The 17,677-nt window shown below is 34.0% G+C and overlaps 1 protein-coding gene across 1 annotated transcript in view; it reads right to left on the bottom strand.

Annotated features, from left to right (window-relative positions):
• The window catches only part of RfC4 (replication factor C subunit RfC4), a 61,192-nt gene extending 44,236 nt beyond the window's left edge, over positions 1–16,956 (bottom strand). Inside the window, exons 1-2 of the mRNA XM_011311475.1 lie at positions 16,793–16,956; positions 16,428–16,695 (exon numbers count right to left, since the gene is read on the bottom strand). Coding sequence (XP_011309777.1) covers positions 16,428–16,695; positions 16,793–16,905 — 381 coding nt within the window. The 5' untranslated portion in view covers positions 16,906–16,956. The remainder of the gene's footprint in view (positions 1–16,427; positions 16,696–16,792) is intronic.
• Between the last annotated feature and the right edge of the window lie 721 nt (positions 16,957–17,677).

Below are 17,677 nucleotides of genomic sequence, written 5' to 3'. Positions count from 1 at the left end.
AACCTGGGCTCATTAGGCTCACGCGGCTCCCGAGCTTCGTTAGTCAGAGCTGGGAGAGGGGCCTCATCCACTTAACACAACTACCTGCTCTAATTCGATATCTCTCTCTGCTTGAGCTCTGGTTCGACCGATACCGGCAGAGGGCCACCGTGCGATCGAGCGGGAATTTTGATTTTCCATCAATGTGAGAGTCTAGTTTGAGAACAAATTCGTAACCATACGGTATTTTTTGAGGACTTCTGGCTGTTTCGAGGACTGTCCTCGAAATTTTCCATGTGTAAGGGCGATTTTGAAGACAGTCCTCTTAGTCTACATAATTTACCTAAAGAATACTTTGAGGACATCGGAAGTATAGATGATAAACGAGGACAGTGTCCCCGAAATATTATTCGCCTAGTGTATTCTGCGAGGACAACCTGAAATCTTTTTTGGATTTTAAGACTCATTCTCCTGATTACGCTGAGCAACAATTCAATTACGTTTAATATTCAATTTCCTTAATGTCCTCGTGAAATTTAATCCGGTATCCAGACATTATTTGCTGTGAATGAGGGCGCGCTGAACTGGCCGACAAGCTAGCATCATTGTATATAGCCGGCCGGTATTTTTTCGGGAATTCCACAATTGTCTCGCGAATAACTTAGGCAACCTCAATGAATTAGGCAATCCAATGAGTCTTTATTCATCCAGTAATCAATCATGTCAGCATTGACTCTATTTACTGACGAAATTTACTATATTTGCCCCTTGAAAGCCATTTTATTTCGAGGAAGACAATGTTCAGTGAAATATAGTGATTATAAGAAGTATTGGGCACGTGTGCTGGCTGTTTGCAGTAAGTTCAATCAACTAATAAATTCCATTCGCTTGATTGGAGCATCTTTCCTAATTATCGTTTACTTACAGATAACGAAAATGTCTTGAGAAAATTGAAATTAAATGCCGAAGGTACAGCCACCGATAGAAAAAACAGATGGATTTGTGTGGACACATCAGAATTTTCCTATTTTCAAGTGGCTAAGGCAATCACATAAGATAAAGGTAAAATGACACAAATATCCATGAAATGATAAGCACGATTTCGGAGTTACATGCAAAAACTCATAATTAATTCATTTTTCAATTGCATTATTATCAATAATATTCCATTATTGTTCCTTCTCAGAAGGTAATTCCCTCTTTATTGAGAAAATTTTTCTTCCTGGCATAAAAGACGGAATAAACGGTTGCGCCTTATCCTGGGGAGCTTTAGATTTTAAACAGATTTTTTTGGTAAGGATATTTGGCGTATATCCTGAATATTGCGTAAATTAAAGAGTCAAACGCAGGTCAAGACCCTATTCAATCATCAAAAAACACAACTGCTATCACTAATCGGTCTACTTCGAAATGCTAAAATGAAGAGTTATCATTGGTGGTTATACGTCCAAATTACTCCTAACCTCGAAGAAACTTTTTCGTATTAGACATGGTTTGTAACGAAAAAAAATGTTTTAGATGTGAAAAAAAAATCTCCATTTTTTCCTACTTAGAGAACATCCTTTACGCTCATTTTCCAGCTTCCAAAAAATTCATGTATTGAAAAATGGAAAGCCATTTTTCCTATTCATAATTGACGCATTCGTCCTCATAAGAGGCATTCTTCATCATGCAGACATCTAATTATCATTATGTTTACAAATTCGGTGATACGTTGAACCAATAAATCACATATTTTGTAAGGATTTTAAAGATTTTGTTCGCCTTATATTGTTAGTGCAGAGAGGAGGAGGCTTACTAACTATTTTTATTTTTCTCACAACTTTCAAAGAAAACATTTTGAAACTTTTTTCTATCTTCAGAAATCAGAAAACATTCTCTTCATAACGCTGGAAAATTTTCGATTTGCAAATATCTCTAACTATTTCGTTTCTCCATCAATAATTTGAAAATTAATTCAGTCGTGCAATTTCTCTAATTTTCTGTATTCGTACTTCTATAGCATTAAAATATGACTAACCAAAGGTAAAAATTCCCAAGATATATATATTTTTCGTTAAATGAAATCTCGGATGAATCTTCCGCTATGATAAAAAAAATATAATATAATATAAAATATATAAGTATATAAAATATATATCCTTTAGTTGTGAATACCTCTCATAAGCTATTTATCTCTGAATTCTTTATATATTTGTCAGTATAGAATGAATTTCAAATCAATTTATCTTGATTTAATTTCTCCAATGCTCTTTGCAGAAAATCGACCACATTTTCTTCAATTGGAAATCGGGAATTAGACTGACGATTGCTCATTTTCAGTATTTAAAGCAAATAAAAAAAATAGAGTCGATACAACATTTGAGTGAAGGCTTATGGACGATACGTTACTCAGTGGCACGCGGACTCGATGGACTGAAACAGAACGTTGCGTGGTTTTGCCGGCATTCAAGAAATCGTTAGAGGCTGGTAAAATTCCATTAGGGTTGGAAATGCAAGCTCTAATATATACTAATGCGTGTTTGAAAGGACCTACCGTATCTCAGCTTAGGCGCTGGTCGCATACACAAAAGAAGAAAATGGGTATAAAGGAATGTGGTAAATCACATAAGAAATGTGAAAATAAAATTGAAGAGACGGTATACGTAGTTAAGATTTAAGCAGCAGATGATATTCCAGTACCTAGTTGTTACTCGCATATCCCACAGCCCATCCGGAGGAATTGAAAGTATCAATACCGGAATGTGCCACTCTCTGGACATTAACAAAGTCTAACGATGTGAATTTTACGTGCTCGGTCTCGCACGCACCACCGTCATCCAAATCTCTTTCCAAACTTCTCGTGCAGATCTCCAACATAACAATAACTGATTTCCCAACGACACAACGTTCACGGAACGAATTCAATCTGTTATCAATTCTGAGGACTATACACATGAGAGAGTCCCTAAACACCAGAACTTCCAGAACTTGAGCCCTAAAGTCGGTATTACTGACTGACAGAACAACAAGAGCAGTCAATCTCAACTGCATCATAGCAGACTTCGAAAGGAATCAATCGCCTCGGATAATAATAATAATGATGAATCGGATGAGAGGCAAAGCCATGTAAATCAGGACATGACGTCCGTCTCGCAGCCAGATATTGGCAGCCCAGACCGCGAACGGGAAAACTCTGAATTTTCCAGCCCACTCGATGAATTCAGAAACTTTAATGGTTTTGATTCTCAGGTTGAATGTCGGAATAAGAAGGACTGGAATACACCAGGACATGAAGACAGACATAACAAGGAATCATTCTTATCTATCATTCAACTTGAGCAATTACAGACGGGTGAGAGACAAAATGGTCATCACACGGAAGAAAAAATCCTTCAGCCAAATGAGGAGAGTCAAAATTCGAGACAAACTCAACCAATCTATCATTCTTTTACTCAACCAACCAACCTTTCCTGTTTACCCGGCAATATGAAGAAATCCGAAGAACTTGAGTGTTATGCTGAATGTCTAAATCCATCAGATCAGTATTAGCCAATAGCTGAGAGAGCAAAAGAAGAATTTTCATCGAATCTGACTGAGACTGGTAGCGATGGATTACAGCAGCTGGAAAGTCAAGGTGGTCAGACTGTCATACTAAATATAACATCCTCAAGTCCCAAGGACTCAAATTTTCCCGCAAATGAACAACTACAGACAGAAATTGGACTCATTCCTCTTAATAATACTCGTGATAAATCTGAGGTAGGATGTTGTAATGTCAAAAAAAAACAGTTCCATAAAAAATCCAAATTTGATTAAAATAGTGCGAAATCCATTGAATAAATTGTTGTCAATTATGTGATCCCTATATTTTCATTTACAATTTTTTCAATACTTTTTCTCGATTTTTTTGACTATGGATTTAGAAATCCCCAAATGACAAAAACAGGTGTTTTTGCAAAAAAAAACTGAGCCAAGTAAAAGTTTCACTCAATCGATTCCATAATAAACTCGTGTTTTTCCAAAATATGGCGTTCTTACAAATTTAAAAAAACTCGAGAAATGTAGATGAAAACGCCAAGAAAAGTGATACGACTCGATTGAAAGGATTCAATAATGAAAATTAAAAAATCAGTAGAGGCAGAACTAACTTACTTGGCGCGGTTTTATTTACAGGATAATGTTAAAATGAAATTTGATTAATAATTAGGAATGACCGAAGATAATCTTTGGCTCTAACTCTAGTTTTTGGCAAAAACCACCCCACGTAAGTTGGTCCTACCTCTACTGATTTTTTTATTTTCATTATTGAATCCTTCCAATCGAGTCGTATCACTTTTCTTGGCGTTTTCATTTACATTTTCTGAGTTTTTTTTAATTTGTAGGAGCACCATATTTTGGAAAAAACACGAGTTTTTTACGGAATCAATTCAGCGAAACTGGTACTTGGCTCAGTTTTTTTTTGCAAAAACATCTGTTTTTGTCATTTGGGGAGGTTTCACAGATTTTTTCAATATAAGTAAAGAGTTATTTTCACGTTCTCCAAATTTTTGTCCCCCACATCACGTTTTCAGTTCATTTGAAGTATATTATTTGCATCATTTTTTTCACACAATACACAATGTGTTTCAACAATTGGAAAAACTCCTTTCTACATTTATGTATGTATGAGACAGAATCAATTTTTTTTAATGTCGAAATCTCGAAATTCATACTTCCATTAACCTCCAAAATTAACTTCAGTCATAATTTCGCAACAAAACGTAAAGCTAATATTCGTTACGATAAAATAAACAACTATAATTATGGAACTAAATAAAAAACATAAAACTCGAGGGAAGAAATGAAATACTCTCCTCTGTTTGCCTGTTACAATTCAACGGCTTGAATACACTGATGGCAACATCTCAACGCTAAATTCGGCCCAGGTTAGGTTGGATCGAACTGCTGCCAACTTAGTGACTTCAATGTAACCGAAAGATAATAGAAATCGGAAAAATATTGAAATGAGCCCGTTGCCATGGGCGTACTTTTGCCAATATTAATCGAAAAGAGGGAAAACTTATATCAATGAAAAGTTTGAGGGCGATTTATATAATGTAAGTGTGCACAGATTCCATGTAATTTATGGATTGAATACGATTAGGAGGTAGTGGAAGGGGTAGTTGTGTTGTGTATAGATACACCGTAGCTATCGGCCTTATTTGTTGGAGAGAGACGAAACTTTTACTTTGCCGATACGCTATCGCGTATCTCAATGACAGGAAACACACTGTCTTATTCATTGAATTTGACAAACTAAATTGAGAGAAGGGAAACAGGAATTCATTTTTCCTTCTTCTAAATTCAACCAATCGTGATTATTTTCTTTTTCGAACGAAAATATTAATGAAATGGCTGCAATAGAATTTCTATTTGATTGCTGGTTGAATCCATAAATTCATTTTGGATAAGTTATACATTCACTGCATTTGAAGCATCTATTATTCTAACAATTTTTTTTTGAAGACGAAGATAAATCTGTTTAACTCAGCCGAAAAATTGAATGCTATTCAAATATACTTTTGAGGTGATATGAGCTGGGATATAGTCAGATTTAAATAAAAAAAGCAGTCTATGAAAAACCGAATTTTTATTAAACTTGTGTTTCTCTCACTTAAGTTCATCAAATCGAGAGAATGCCAATCTGTTTCATAATTTAAGTGAATTGTGACGATAACTTATCTGTGAAAATCACCATCTGATAACTTTTCAGGTAAAACGTGAAGGGGGAGAGAATCAACTCGAATGGAATGGTATTTTGGTCTCTAGTTCTATTAATACTGACAATAGAGTCCAATGTAGTTCTTTCGGATTGCTCGAAAATATTTCGGCTATAGATCAATCGCTCATATTGAGTCCGTCAGATATATCGAGGAAAGTTGAATTCCTATGATCGGGATATAAACTTTTCTCCAATATCAATTTTGGAGTCACAGAATCTGCCCTCGACTTATCGACGTTCGAAGATATGTTAACTGCATTATCAAAGACAGAAAATACAGAAAAACTGAATGCTATCGATCCATTCAATTTGAATGTTTTCGCCGAAAATGCTCAATCATCTGAAACCATAGTTGAGGATAAGGTGGCTGATCCTGATTTTGTGATTCATCAAGTAGAACAAGACTTGATTAAAAATCGAGCACTAAAGGTGATCAGCGTACAGAGGGGTAATCTGCCACTGCACATAATACGATCCAATGACAAAACACGTGCTAAGCGTAATTTACCATTCATGGGTATGGAAACGAGGAAGGAATCAGACCCGTTTAAGTCACACGAACTGCTTTCTCCTCCTCAGTTTAATTTAACGATTTGTGAGTGGGAACCATTGATAGATAATGCTGAAGACACGTTGGTGATTCCCGAATCCAAAGAAAAAAATTCATGTATTAATGAGATCAATAAGAGTGATGAGAATTAGATTCCGGAAAACAATTCTTCTGATTCTGACGAGGGAAAAGACCTCATTAAGGCTGAACGAAGCACATATTATGCTAGTTTGACTAAGGAATTTTGTTATGAAACTTGGAAAAATTTAGGGAAAACAACGTTATTATCACTCCAAATTTTCAATAGCCGTCGGCCGGGGGAGTTTGAGTGTTGATATCTCAAAGATTTCCACAGTCATCGTGGCCTCATTGATGTAGCCGATGAAGAAGCATATAAAGCTTTAAGTGAAAAAGGGAAAAAAGTAGCAAAAAATACTTTCGATTTGAAATCCGAGGGCAACTTGGCCGTGGGGTTCCTGTGCTGGTTGATAACGACGATCTGCAGTGCATAAATCTTCTTATCAAATACAGAGAGATGATAGGTGTTCCAAAGAAAAATTTATATCTATTTCGTTTACCATCGACTGATATAGATCGACATCGATACCATAGAGCCTGTGAGTGGATGAGAGAATATTCCACAAAATGTGGAGATCAAATTCCCCACTTTTTACGAGGAACGCAGCTTAGAAAGCACATTGCCACTCGGTGCATCAATTTAAGCCTCTCAGATGGTCAAGTGCTTGACCTAGGGAACTTCATGGGACATCACGAGAAAATTCATAAGGAAATTTATCGTCAGTCTGTATTGGAGACAGATATTGTTAAGATTTCCAAAATTTTGAATACCGCACTGGGTTTTCATGATTTGGACGAATCAGAGGGTCAAAATGACGATCGACTGAAAACCTCAACAGGAACTTTCTCCGAAATCAATAGTTACGAAAGGCCAAAAATATCGAGAGGTTCCGATGGTTGGCAATCATTCAACCAATCTTGTGGACGATCTACTAGAGGGAATTCCACACCGAAGCGGTGGGGCAAAGAAGAACGACAAACTGTCCTCGTAGCTTCTGAGAAACAGATAAGAGAAGGTACGCTGCCATCAGGATCAATGATGTAGACTGTTATCAATTCGAACATGTGCTTGACAGGTCGAACAGTTCGTCAGTTGAGGTCATGGCTGCATACGCAGAACAAGAAACTGTCCATAGGTTAATGTAACTCTTTATGTCGTCGAGTAACTTGATAAAAAATTCAAGAAATGTGTTCTTCAAGTTGTTTCCTATTTTTCACTTTTTCTCATTGAAGTCCAAAATATGGCTCGGTTAACGATTCTGAAATAAAAAAAAAACTATAGATGAAACGACGGAAGTATAACCGCTGTCTAAGAGAAAAGATATTTTGTCAAAAAATGGAATATATATTTTTTTGATCATAGTGTCATTTATAGGAGTTCGCATCATAAATTATTTCCTTTCCCGTAATCGTTAAGTGCTTAAAAAATTTTTTCCATGCGAAAGAACTTCTTCTTAAAGAAAGAAATTATAAGTTTGTTTTGATTTAATGTTTGTAATATCATTTATAGGTGTGGAGGGAAAAAAATATTTTATTTTAGGCGATCGTTCAGTTTCGAAATAGTATATTATGCATCCCCGGGAGAAACGTGTTCGTTGACGAATGTGACGTTATATCCCAGTCCGAAATCACTTTTCGACTGTGGTGCATATGCTACTTGATGGCCCTAGGGACAAAAGGTGCAATCGAACCGAGCGAAGCGAGGTTAGGATCACGCTTTTTACTCGCGCTGGGACATAAAAATTGTTTTCGAACTATCGATTCACGATTTTTGAGAGTTATGACTTAATCATTACTAAAAAAATTATCACTAAAGAATAACATGAATAAATGGATAAAACCGATACTGATTATATCTGTAACTGAGATATGAAGAAATGATTAATTACACATTAATCGGCGAGAGTGTTCAATCATTTCTATTATTATAGGATTTCCGAGCCATATTGAACAACATTTATATGGTATTAAATATACTATTGTTGTCAAGATAGAAGAACTTATTGTATTTTTTAGAAAATAATAAAGATTCCATTATGAATGTGAGTATAATATCCATTCACACCAAAATTTTATATTTACAAGGATATAATGATCAATTGGTAAAAGACTTGTATCCTATTCATTGAGAACCATTGGATTCATTCATCACTGCGGACTTGTACTTACACCTGATTACCTATGAAAAATTCACATTTACTTGATCTTTAATAGAGTGGCACTAGAAAAAATGTTCCCATAGTAGACGTATACCATCAAGGTAGTCCTCATATGAAACGTTACATAGATACTGTACCCCATAATAATCGTTAGGCAAAAACGTGGAAATCCAGGTATGTCAAGCGTGTTATACGGCGCGAGTTTTTATGTAAAGTGTAATACGCAGGGAAACTTCCTCTGTAATGTCTACTATGAAGACCTTCCTTCTACGTTTATTATCCAATGATTGTACTTAAAGCTAATATGGAGTAGAGTAGAGAGAATGCTCTTCTACTCCACTTCAGGAGATTTGATTGTGACAAAACATTGAGTTTTACGTATTGGCAAATCTCTTCGATAATTAAAGTGGTGAATAACAGTAGATAGAAACTCGAACAAATCCATAGAGGCTAAGTTCTATAGTATATCTCGCGATGGAAAGAGCTGTGCCGATATGTTGAATGTTTTCTGGAGAAAAAGCTTTCTAGTACTAGGCTCGACTTTCAGAGAACTCCGTAATTGCGGTGTCATTCCTACATATTTATTGTCATTTATGTTTATGCTTGGTCTAAACTTACGGATGTCTTCAAACTATACCTTCCTGGAAAAATATGTCCCCATAGTAACGCTTTGAACTAGATCTACAGATGTCCTCATACTATATCTATGATGAATGAACTGCCCTCATAGTAAACATATTATAGACATTATGTCCTCATAGAAGCCATTTCAGTAATGAGAATCATTAATAACGGCTAAAAATCCTTTAATGTTTAAGGAAATACTCTTGGAAATCTCCAGTCAGATCCTATGAATTTGTATCGATTTTCAGCCGAATTGATTTGATTTTTATAACTGTTCCAATTGAGTGTTTTTGCGAATGAATTTCTTTTCTAAATACGAGGGTTCCTTCAGGTATGATGTTTTACAATCATTCGACCGAGGAACCGAAGCGCTCCCTAATTTCTAACAATGCAAAATTTATGAAAATGTACTCATCCGTAACGATCGTATCACATTCCTTCCCTTCTCTTTGCTTCTCCTGTCTTTCTCACTACTCTTTGAGTACTGTCTTCTCTATGTCCTCAAACTATACATTCCGTGAAACGTATGTCCCCATAGTAAACATTTCGATTAACTCTACAGATGTCTTCATAATATCCATATGATAAATGAACTGTCTTCATAGTAAACGTATTAAAAATCACAAAAAACATGTTGTGAAAAAATTTTGCCAAGTGGAGGTTTTATTGTATGATCATATTTTCCCAAAAAATATTTTCAGTTTTATTAAAAAAAAAATACGTGAAATCAAAAAGACTCAGTCACTTGAGATATTAAGTCCCTCTAATCAATATGATTTGAGAACGACATGCTCGGCGTCTTTTTTATTTCATGTATTTTTTTGTGAATAAAACTCAGAATATTTTTTAGGACAATATGATCATACAATAAAACCTCCACTTGGCAAAATTTTTTCACAAAAGTTTTTTTGTGATTTTTTCATAGGATTTCACTTCTTTTTGCAAGCATATGAATCGTTTTCACAGTAATATAATAAACAAGATGAATAATCTATCAACTATCAATCAATAGATTTTTTTCCTCAGTTATACATCTTTCCATAATTTGCATGGGAATATGTTATAGTGCAATGAACTATAATAGCCCTCAAAGGGTTGAATTCGATAATCAACATTTTGAGGGGTCCTATAACTGCTCAGATTGGTTTGCCTCAAAATTACTCACGTGTCGACCCAGCGAGAAGGGCCTGAGACAGATTTTAGACATATACATTCACTTTTATCGAGGGTGTCAGAGTCACAAAGGAGGGATGACCTTTCAGATTGTTCTCATATTTTCAGATCTTCATTTTTTTCTCTCCAAAAATAATATATATATATATATATCTTTTGCATTTCGTGGCCATCGACTTTTTGAAATAACTGTATCGTCTATGCGAACCCAAATATTTTGATTGTCTATCAATAAGCAGGTATAGTGATCACACTTCATAGCATAATGAAGTATACCACTATTGGCAGAATATTGATTACTTAGAACAGAAACGGAAGTTGTTGGCACCGCCTTCAATTTCCAATTCTCGATTTTCTGCTTGATATTTTTTCTATTTATGTTGAATATATTCAATTGCACAATAAGTATATCAGAAGTTGAATGTATTCTCGTCTTTCGAGTGAACTTAACATACTCGTTACAATGAGTACAAAATTGAATAGTCTCTTTCCACTCGTCGAAAACTTATTTAATTAAATTGTCCGAATCAATGGTATGTTTCAAATCACTCAGCGAGAGAATAATCTTGAAACTAACTTCGTTGGAAGTATTCATGTAATTACATGACGTACAACGATCTAGGTGAGTGAATTCTATCCGAGTCGGTTTTTGTAGCTCATCCGTTTTGCTAAGAACTTTTTCGAGAAAGAGTACCGGATCGTGTTCCGTATCGGCACTAAATTCATTGTCAACTGTTCGTGTCAACTTTGCTGTTTCCAGAACTTGCTTACCGTTTGACCCATAATAATCGATTTTTAATGATTTTTGTAAAATAATTAAAATTTTTAGCGGAAGTTAGCCCTCAACTTGAAAAATGATTAACATCTACTTATTATGGATTCACCGCTAATTTTTAGCTATCATTGACCTGTAAAACACCTGGAAGCAATTTACAGGGTCCGAATAATTAATTTATTTGATTACAGAAAACTGGAGTTCATCTTCCCAGCAAAATTTTAATTATTTGCAAAAAATCTGTAAAAATTAATTATTATCGAATAAACGGTAAGCTATCATTGACCTGCAAGTCACCTGTAAACGATTAACAGGGTGCAAATAATTAATTTATTCAATTCGGTGGCCCATGCCATACTCCAAGCCCGAATTGGTAGTTCCAAATTAGCTCGAATTTTTTTTTTCTGTGTATATAGATTGCCATCTGGAATTTGTTTCTTATTATTAAATTTGTCAACAAGCTGATGTCAATCTATTACTGAAATCTAAATTCACATTGAGAATTAAAGATTAAAAAGGTGTAGCAATTATTAGTATTAATACCATGCACCTTAGGCAGCGCGTGATGCCTAGTTATATAAAAAATAACAATTTATCCTAATTAAATATTCTGTTCATCCCAACAACGACAAATATCTCTTTTACTAAGATGCTTTCTGAGAAACCGGAAATGATAAATTTTTCCTTAGCTAAATTTACTAAAAAATGCGCGTATATCCACAAGTATACAAAACTTCAACTCGCTGTCACTATTTTTTATTGAATTATCATGTTCACAACGTTTACGATGCTAAAACCTAAAAACAACGATATCACGAAATTTTATCGGAACAGATGTAGGTATTTCAATTGACATAGATAGGATCCACTGAGACGAGTATTTTGGAAAACAAATGAAATCCTTGTAGTAGTTTTTGAAATATTCAGGAAAAAACGAAACTTATAATGGCTGCTATATCTCGTGAACTGCTGGACCGATCGCGCTGAAACGACGTATCAAAGTAAATGTTAATAATAGCTATAATAAGTTGAACATTCAGATCTTCAGCTACGAATTTTACCGTATTTATTTCCAATTTTTTGGAAATTGATTCTCAAAATTTACAATTTTCCGGCACATGCACACACAGATATGATCTAAAAATAAGTTTTTTTCACGGTTCAGAATATTCTAGATAAGTTGCGACTGAAATTAGAACATCAAAAAATCGTTCAAATACTAGACTGTCATTCAGAAGCAAAAACCTTCGGCAATTCATTAACTAAAACATGTTGTACTTGTAGTGTTCTTACCAATTCAAGAGTCAAATAGAGAAACGGAAAAATGTTACTATTACAAAAAATTATTTTTTTGAAAATAGCATGAAATCTAAATGAGATTAAAAATTCGTTATCACTATTTTTTTTCGAAGGACAGAACGAGATCTACAAAAGAACTTTCATAGAGTTTCCCCATCGGTTATAGTTTCGAAAATATCGAACACGAAAAATTGTTAAATTCAGTTATGTATCAGTTTTTCCATGATATCACATGATTAGAGCAGAAGATTCATGTTTCACCAGAAATCTTTTTTGTAACCCAGAACAAGGACTGCCAAAAAACCTATCATAAAATATATGACTTTAAATTTAAATTGATGACTTCTTACTTATATTTCAAATTTCAATAAAATTTCAACTTCTGCATATTCTGTGAACTTTTTTACATAAGGAACCTTAAAGAATATATTTGTCATTTTTAAGGTTTATTTACCGCTGAAATAGTTGAAAGAAAATGATTGAAATCTAAATCCAACAATAACAAGTGGGAAATGCCATTATAAGGAACTGCGTATAGCTGCTGTTGCTAAGGAATTAGCAACAAGCTTTCGAATGGATTTTCGTTTCTCAGATTTTATTGTTTCCATTTCTTCTCCTTATCAAAATATTTATTCAAATACATGGGAATGTATCTAAATTGACTTTATATTCAATTAAATTTTTATCACCTCATGTGATAAAATCCTCAATTGAAAATCGAATTATAACGCGATGGAGTGAAGCTGGCTCGTTGTGAAATTCATTAATTCATTCCATTCATTCGTTGTTTCATTCATACTATCACTGACAGCTTCATCAATTGTGCAAAATATGTCAAAAAGTAATTAATTTTTTATATTATTGATAATGCCCCCTCTTAGATCACCCACAATAGGGGCAACAACTCATCGAAGGAAAATAAAGGGAGGCTAGCGTTATCTGATGTCAAAGCTAATTTCAGTGTTCTAAAAATTGGAAAATAATAAGGGTAGTTTCATCACCTTCTGCCTTGAACAAGAATGCTTTGAGAAAAAAAATTGAGCAAGAATTTGAGTCATTTCATTGATATTGCTCATATTTTAAATTGATCAGGAAGAGGATGAAAAAAAATCTCATATGCAGTATGCTATAACTTGACTTCTGATACGATCAATAGCCTATTAATATCAATTTTTAGAATTTTTTATCATTAATCCCTTTTTGATAATAATTACTGGAGTTATCGTTGAAAAAATACGAATATTTCCAAATCTTTCTGTCGATTTCAATTCCAATTGGTGTCAGTGCATGGAGCGCATGGAAGTCTGTATTGATGGGAAAATTCATAAGATTCTATTGATGCTTCGTGAAATTTCGAAAAAACGAAAAAAACAAGCAGTTTGCCGTTGCTAGCCGTAGAAGATGATGATGATTGGTACTTCACATGTTATTTATTTATTTTTTAAATTTTATTTTGCCATCAATTTCATTGATGGTTAGCTTCCGAATGGAGTACCTGTAATCTCTCAAATTTTCATATTTTTGGAATTAAGCCTATCTTCAATATGAAACATAATGGTCATAACAGAAAACTTTGTGCCAAATTTCAAGTTGATAGATTGATTTTTAAAAATCAGAAAGGGTGTACGTCGCATTTTTTTTTTAAACATGAAAATTGACATATCTTCAGATTTTTTTTCGAACGCGTAAAACTCTTTGGTTCATATAATTAGGGCATCATGTACCGAATATTTTGCAAAAAAAGAAAAATAAAATCAGTTGTGTCGTTTTTAAGATATTTGAGAAAATCGTTTCAGATACAAAGTTGAATATCTTCTGAAAGAATCATCCGATTTAGCCCATCTGCAGTACCAAACATCGCAGTCATAAGAGGATCCTCTCTGCCAAATTTCAAGTTGATAGATTGATTTTTAAAAATCAGAGAGGGTGTACTTCGCATTTTTTTTTAAAACATGAAAATTGAAATATCTTGAGATTTTTCTTCGAACGCGTGAAACTCTTTGGTTCATATAATTAGGGCATAATGTACCGAATATTTTGCAAAAAAGAAAAATAAAATCAATTGTGTTATTTTTGAGATATTTGAGAAAATCGTTTCAGATACAAAGTTGAATATCTCTTGAACGAATCATCCGATTTAGCCTATCTGCAATACCAACCATCGCAGTCATAGGAGGAATCTTTCTGCCAAATTTCAAGTTGATAGATTAATTTTTAGAAATGAGAGAGGTTGTAGTTCGCATTTTTTTGAAAAAAAAAATAAAAATTGAAATATCTTGAGATTTTTCTTCGAACGCGTAAAACACTTTGAATCATATAATTATATATTATTTTTTTGAGAAAAATAAAAATTGAAATATCTCGAAAACTTTGTAGGAACATATATATATATTCTGACTGATCCATATAGAGCACATTGAGACGAACATTTCAAAAGAATGAAAAATGTAAACGGTTGGATAGTTTCTGAGATATTTCCAAAAAACTTTTCAGAAACAATTATAGATATTTCAAAAACTACTCGACCGATCGGGCTGAAATTCAGCACAGATGAAGTCCATATTAGAACCTATGAAGTGACAAAATTTCAGATTTTTGGGAATTAATTTACCCAATTATACTCCTTCTTTTGTAAAAATTGACCCTCAGCTGGCCATAATCACATACACACACGGTCTACAAACGTGGTATTTTTACGTTTCAGATCATTCTACGTCATTTCCAGGCAAAATTAGAGAATCGAAAAATCGAACGATTGCAATGCTTCCGTTCGGAAGCAAAAGACAAATTTTAGTGCAAATTACGGATTCTTCGGAATCGTCATGGCAATTTCAAAAATTATTAGTTTCAATAGAGCTTTTGAAAATCTATATTCATTGACAAAAGTCATGATATTCCATCAATCTCTGGTGAAGGAAAGGAGAGAGAAAAGAAAAGTGATAAACACATACATACAGTGTACTCTATACGCGATAAGTATGGTGGGGTATGTAATGAGTATCACTCGGACTCCAAAATCAGACATTGTTAGTCTTTTTCAAATATCCTGCAATAGAAGGGCGATAGATAATATTTGGTAATAACCATTGTGGTAGATCTTGGTCTGGACTACAACGAAGGCTCTTATTGAAAAATTGAAAAATTGAAAAATTGAAAAATTGAAAAATTGAAAAATTGATATTCTACTTCCATCCTGCAATATAGTGGGAAAGCTGATCCATAACTGAATTTGACAATATTTCCTGTTAAATACTTTCGAAACTACGACAAATAGAGAAAAATTTTATGCAAGTTTTTTTAGATGTCATACTGTTTTCCGAAAAATTTCTCATTCTTATGTAGATGTGAACATATTTCCCAAAAACTAATTCTGAGCAAGCCCAGCCCAGTAAGTAACACTTATCAGGTCTAGGTATGAAAGGAACGAGGTTAGGCCGGGTCGAGGGGCCAGAAATGTTTATTGTTCAACGAATATTAAATTGGCACACTCAGGTGTTGGTGAGGTCTGCACTCTCTTTTTGTTAAAAAAAAAATTTTACCGAGTGCTCTATACTATTTTATGTGAAGTAAATGAGATACACTAAATTTGCGTAATCTACTATTTGAAGTTACCCCTGTAAAATAAAAAAATAAAAACTGTACATATTTTTTTTTCTAAGTGGAGAAAATTTTTGCCGAAAACGGTGGCTCTACATTTTTGTTTATTCGCAATAAGTGCTCCTGATTTAATTTCAAAAGCAAACGTTTTGAGGAGACGAACTAAAAAATATTCGATATTTAAGCATCTTCTGTTGATAATTAAGGTAGAGATTGCCTACAGATATAGATAGAGATATAATAGATAGAGATATAATATATAGAGATATAATACAATATAATAATATAATATAAATTTTCCATAAAAAATAGAGAGCATACTTTCAAGATTTGAAACGTATCATCCTGCTGGGAATTAGTGGAACGACCTATTTACACATATACGGCTTTCCTTAATTCTAAATTAATCAGAGATAAATACATGAAAGTCTATTCCAAGACACTCTTTACCTTCTTTTGAGCAAATAGCTTAATTTTATTCCTGACCACATCGATTCCTCGATCATTAGAAGCATTCAGCTCAAGTACACAGTCCTTGTAAGCAGATCCCAGTAAAATCCTAGCGAGACAAAGTATTGTGGTAGTTTTGCCTACACCAGGAGGTCCGGCGATGATGATATTTGGAGCGTTCCCATGCTGAGCAAATACTGACAGACGAGTGACCGTGTCCTCATTTCCAACAATATCAGTAAACACTTGTGGACGATATTTTTCAATCCTATAATAATTTATAAATTTTCAAACATGCATAACCTAACTTCATTGCAATCTACTCGAGGTTAGAAATAGGCAGAGGTTATTAAAGTGATATATACCACGGTAAGTGTGACAATTTGGTTGATTTTCCTTTCGTATGTATGTTTCGTGTATTCGTTGATAGAATTTCATCAATTTCCATCGATTCGGTAACGATGTCGTCTGCTGCCATGTTTCTGATATCCTAATGCACTTGTATGAAATTATTGGAATGGCGGGACAAGGATTTAAGTAAGTGTTATGACTGGAAGGGAGATTGGGCTAATGCAAAAGGTACTTAAAGAAGGATTAATTGCGGCGGCGACGTGAACTAATCAAAAGCCGCATGTGTGAGTAAGGCCAGAGATTATAGCAGTATGTAATTAGCCGCAAATTATCAACAATTACAAAAACGAACTCATACAATCGATTGTAAATCGTTCGCAGGTGATTGCAAAAAAGGTCATAATGTTTAAGAATAGATCGTTTTTTTATAAAAAATAAAAAACTTATGACCCATGTAGTTAGCCTCATTTTTTTTTCTAATCACTCTTAAATGATTTCTTTTATTGTAATCGTTTGCAGATCGTTTGTAAATACTATATTCATTCGAATCGACGTTTCAGAGTCATTACTCTGGAAATTATCAGCAATAAACGTGATTGCAAAATTGCGTGGAGGGGATAAGACTTTGCAAGTATGACGGGGCATGCGCAACTGTTCAGAGGATTTTTCGGTTATACGTTCAAAAATAGATTAATGTCTTTCTCACTATAATTTTTAAAGATTTCACTACGGCTGTCTTTTAATTGAACATTGAGTGACACATCGAAACCATTGTACTTTTTGTAAGTACATTAATAATTATAATAACTTGTTCACTAATGGGTGACATTTGGAGAACAATTATCGTTTGAGTAATCCCTGGTTATTCCCACCCAAGCTTACAGCTTATGCAGTTAATT

The sequence above is a fragment of the Fopius arisanus genome, unplaced genomic scaffold (assembly GCF_000806365.1).
Source record: "Fopius arisanus strain USDA-PBARC FA_bdor unplaced genomic scaffold, ASM80636v1 scaffold00089, whole genome shotgun sequence".
Taxonomy (NCBI): Eukaryota; Metazoa; Arthropoda; class Insecta; order Hymenoptera; family Braconidae; genus Fopius; species Fopius arisanus.
The sequence above is the reverse complement of the archived record's forward strand: the minus strand, read 5'-3'. Positions and strand labels throughout refer to the sequence as shown.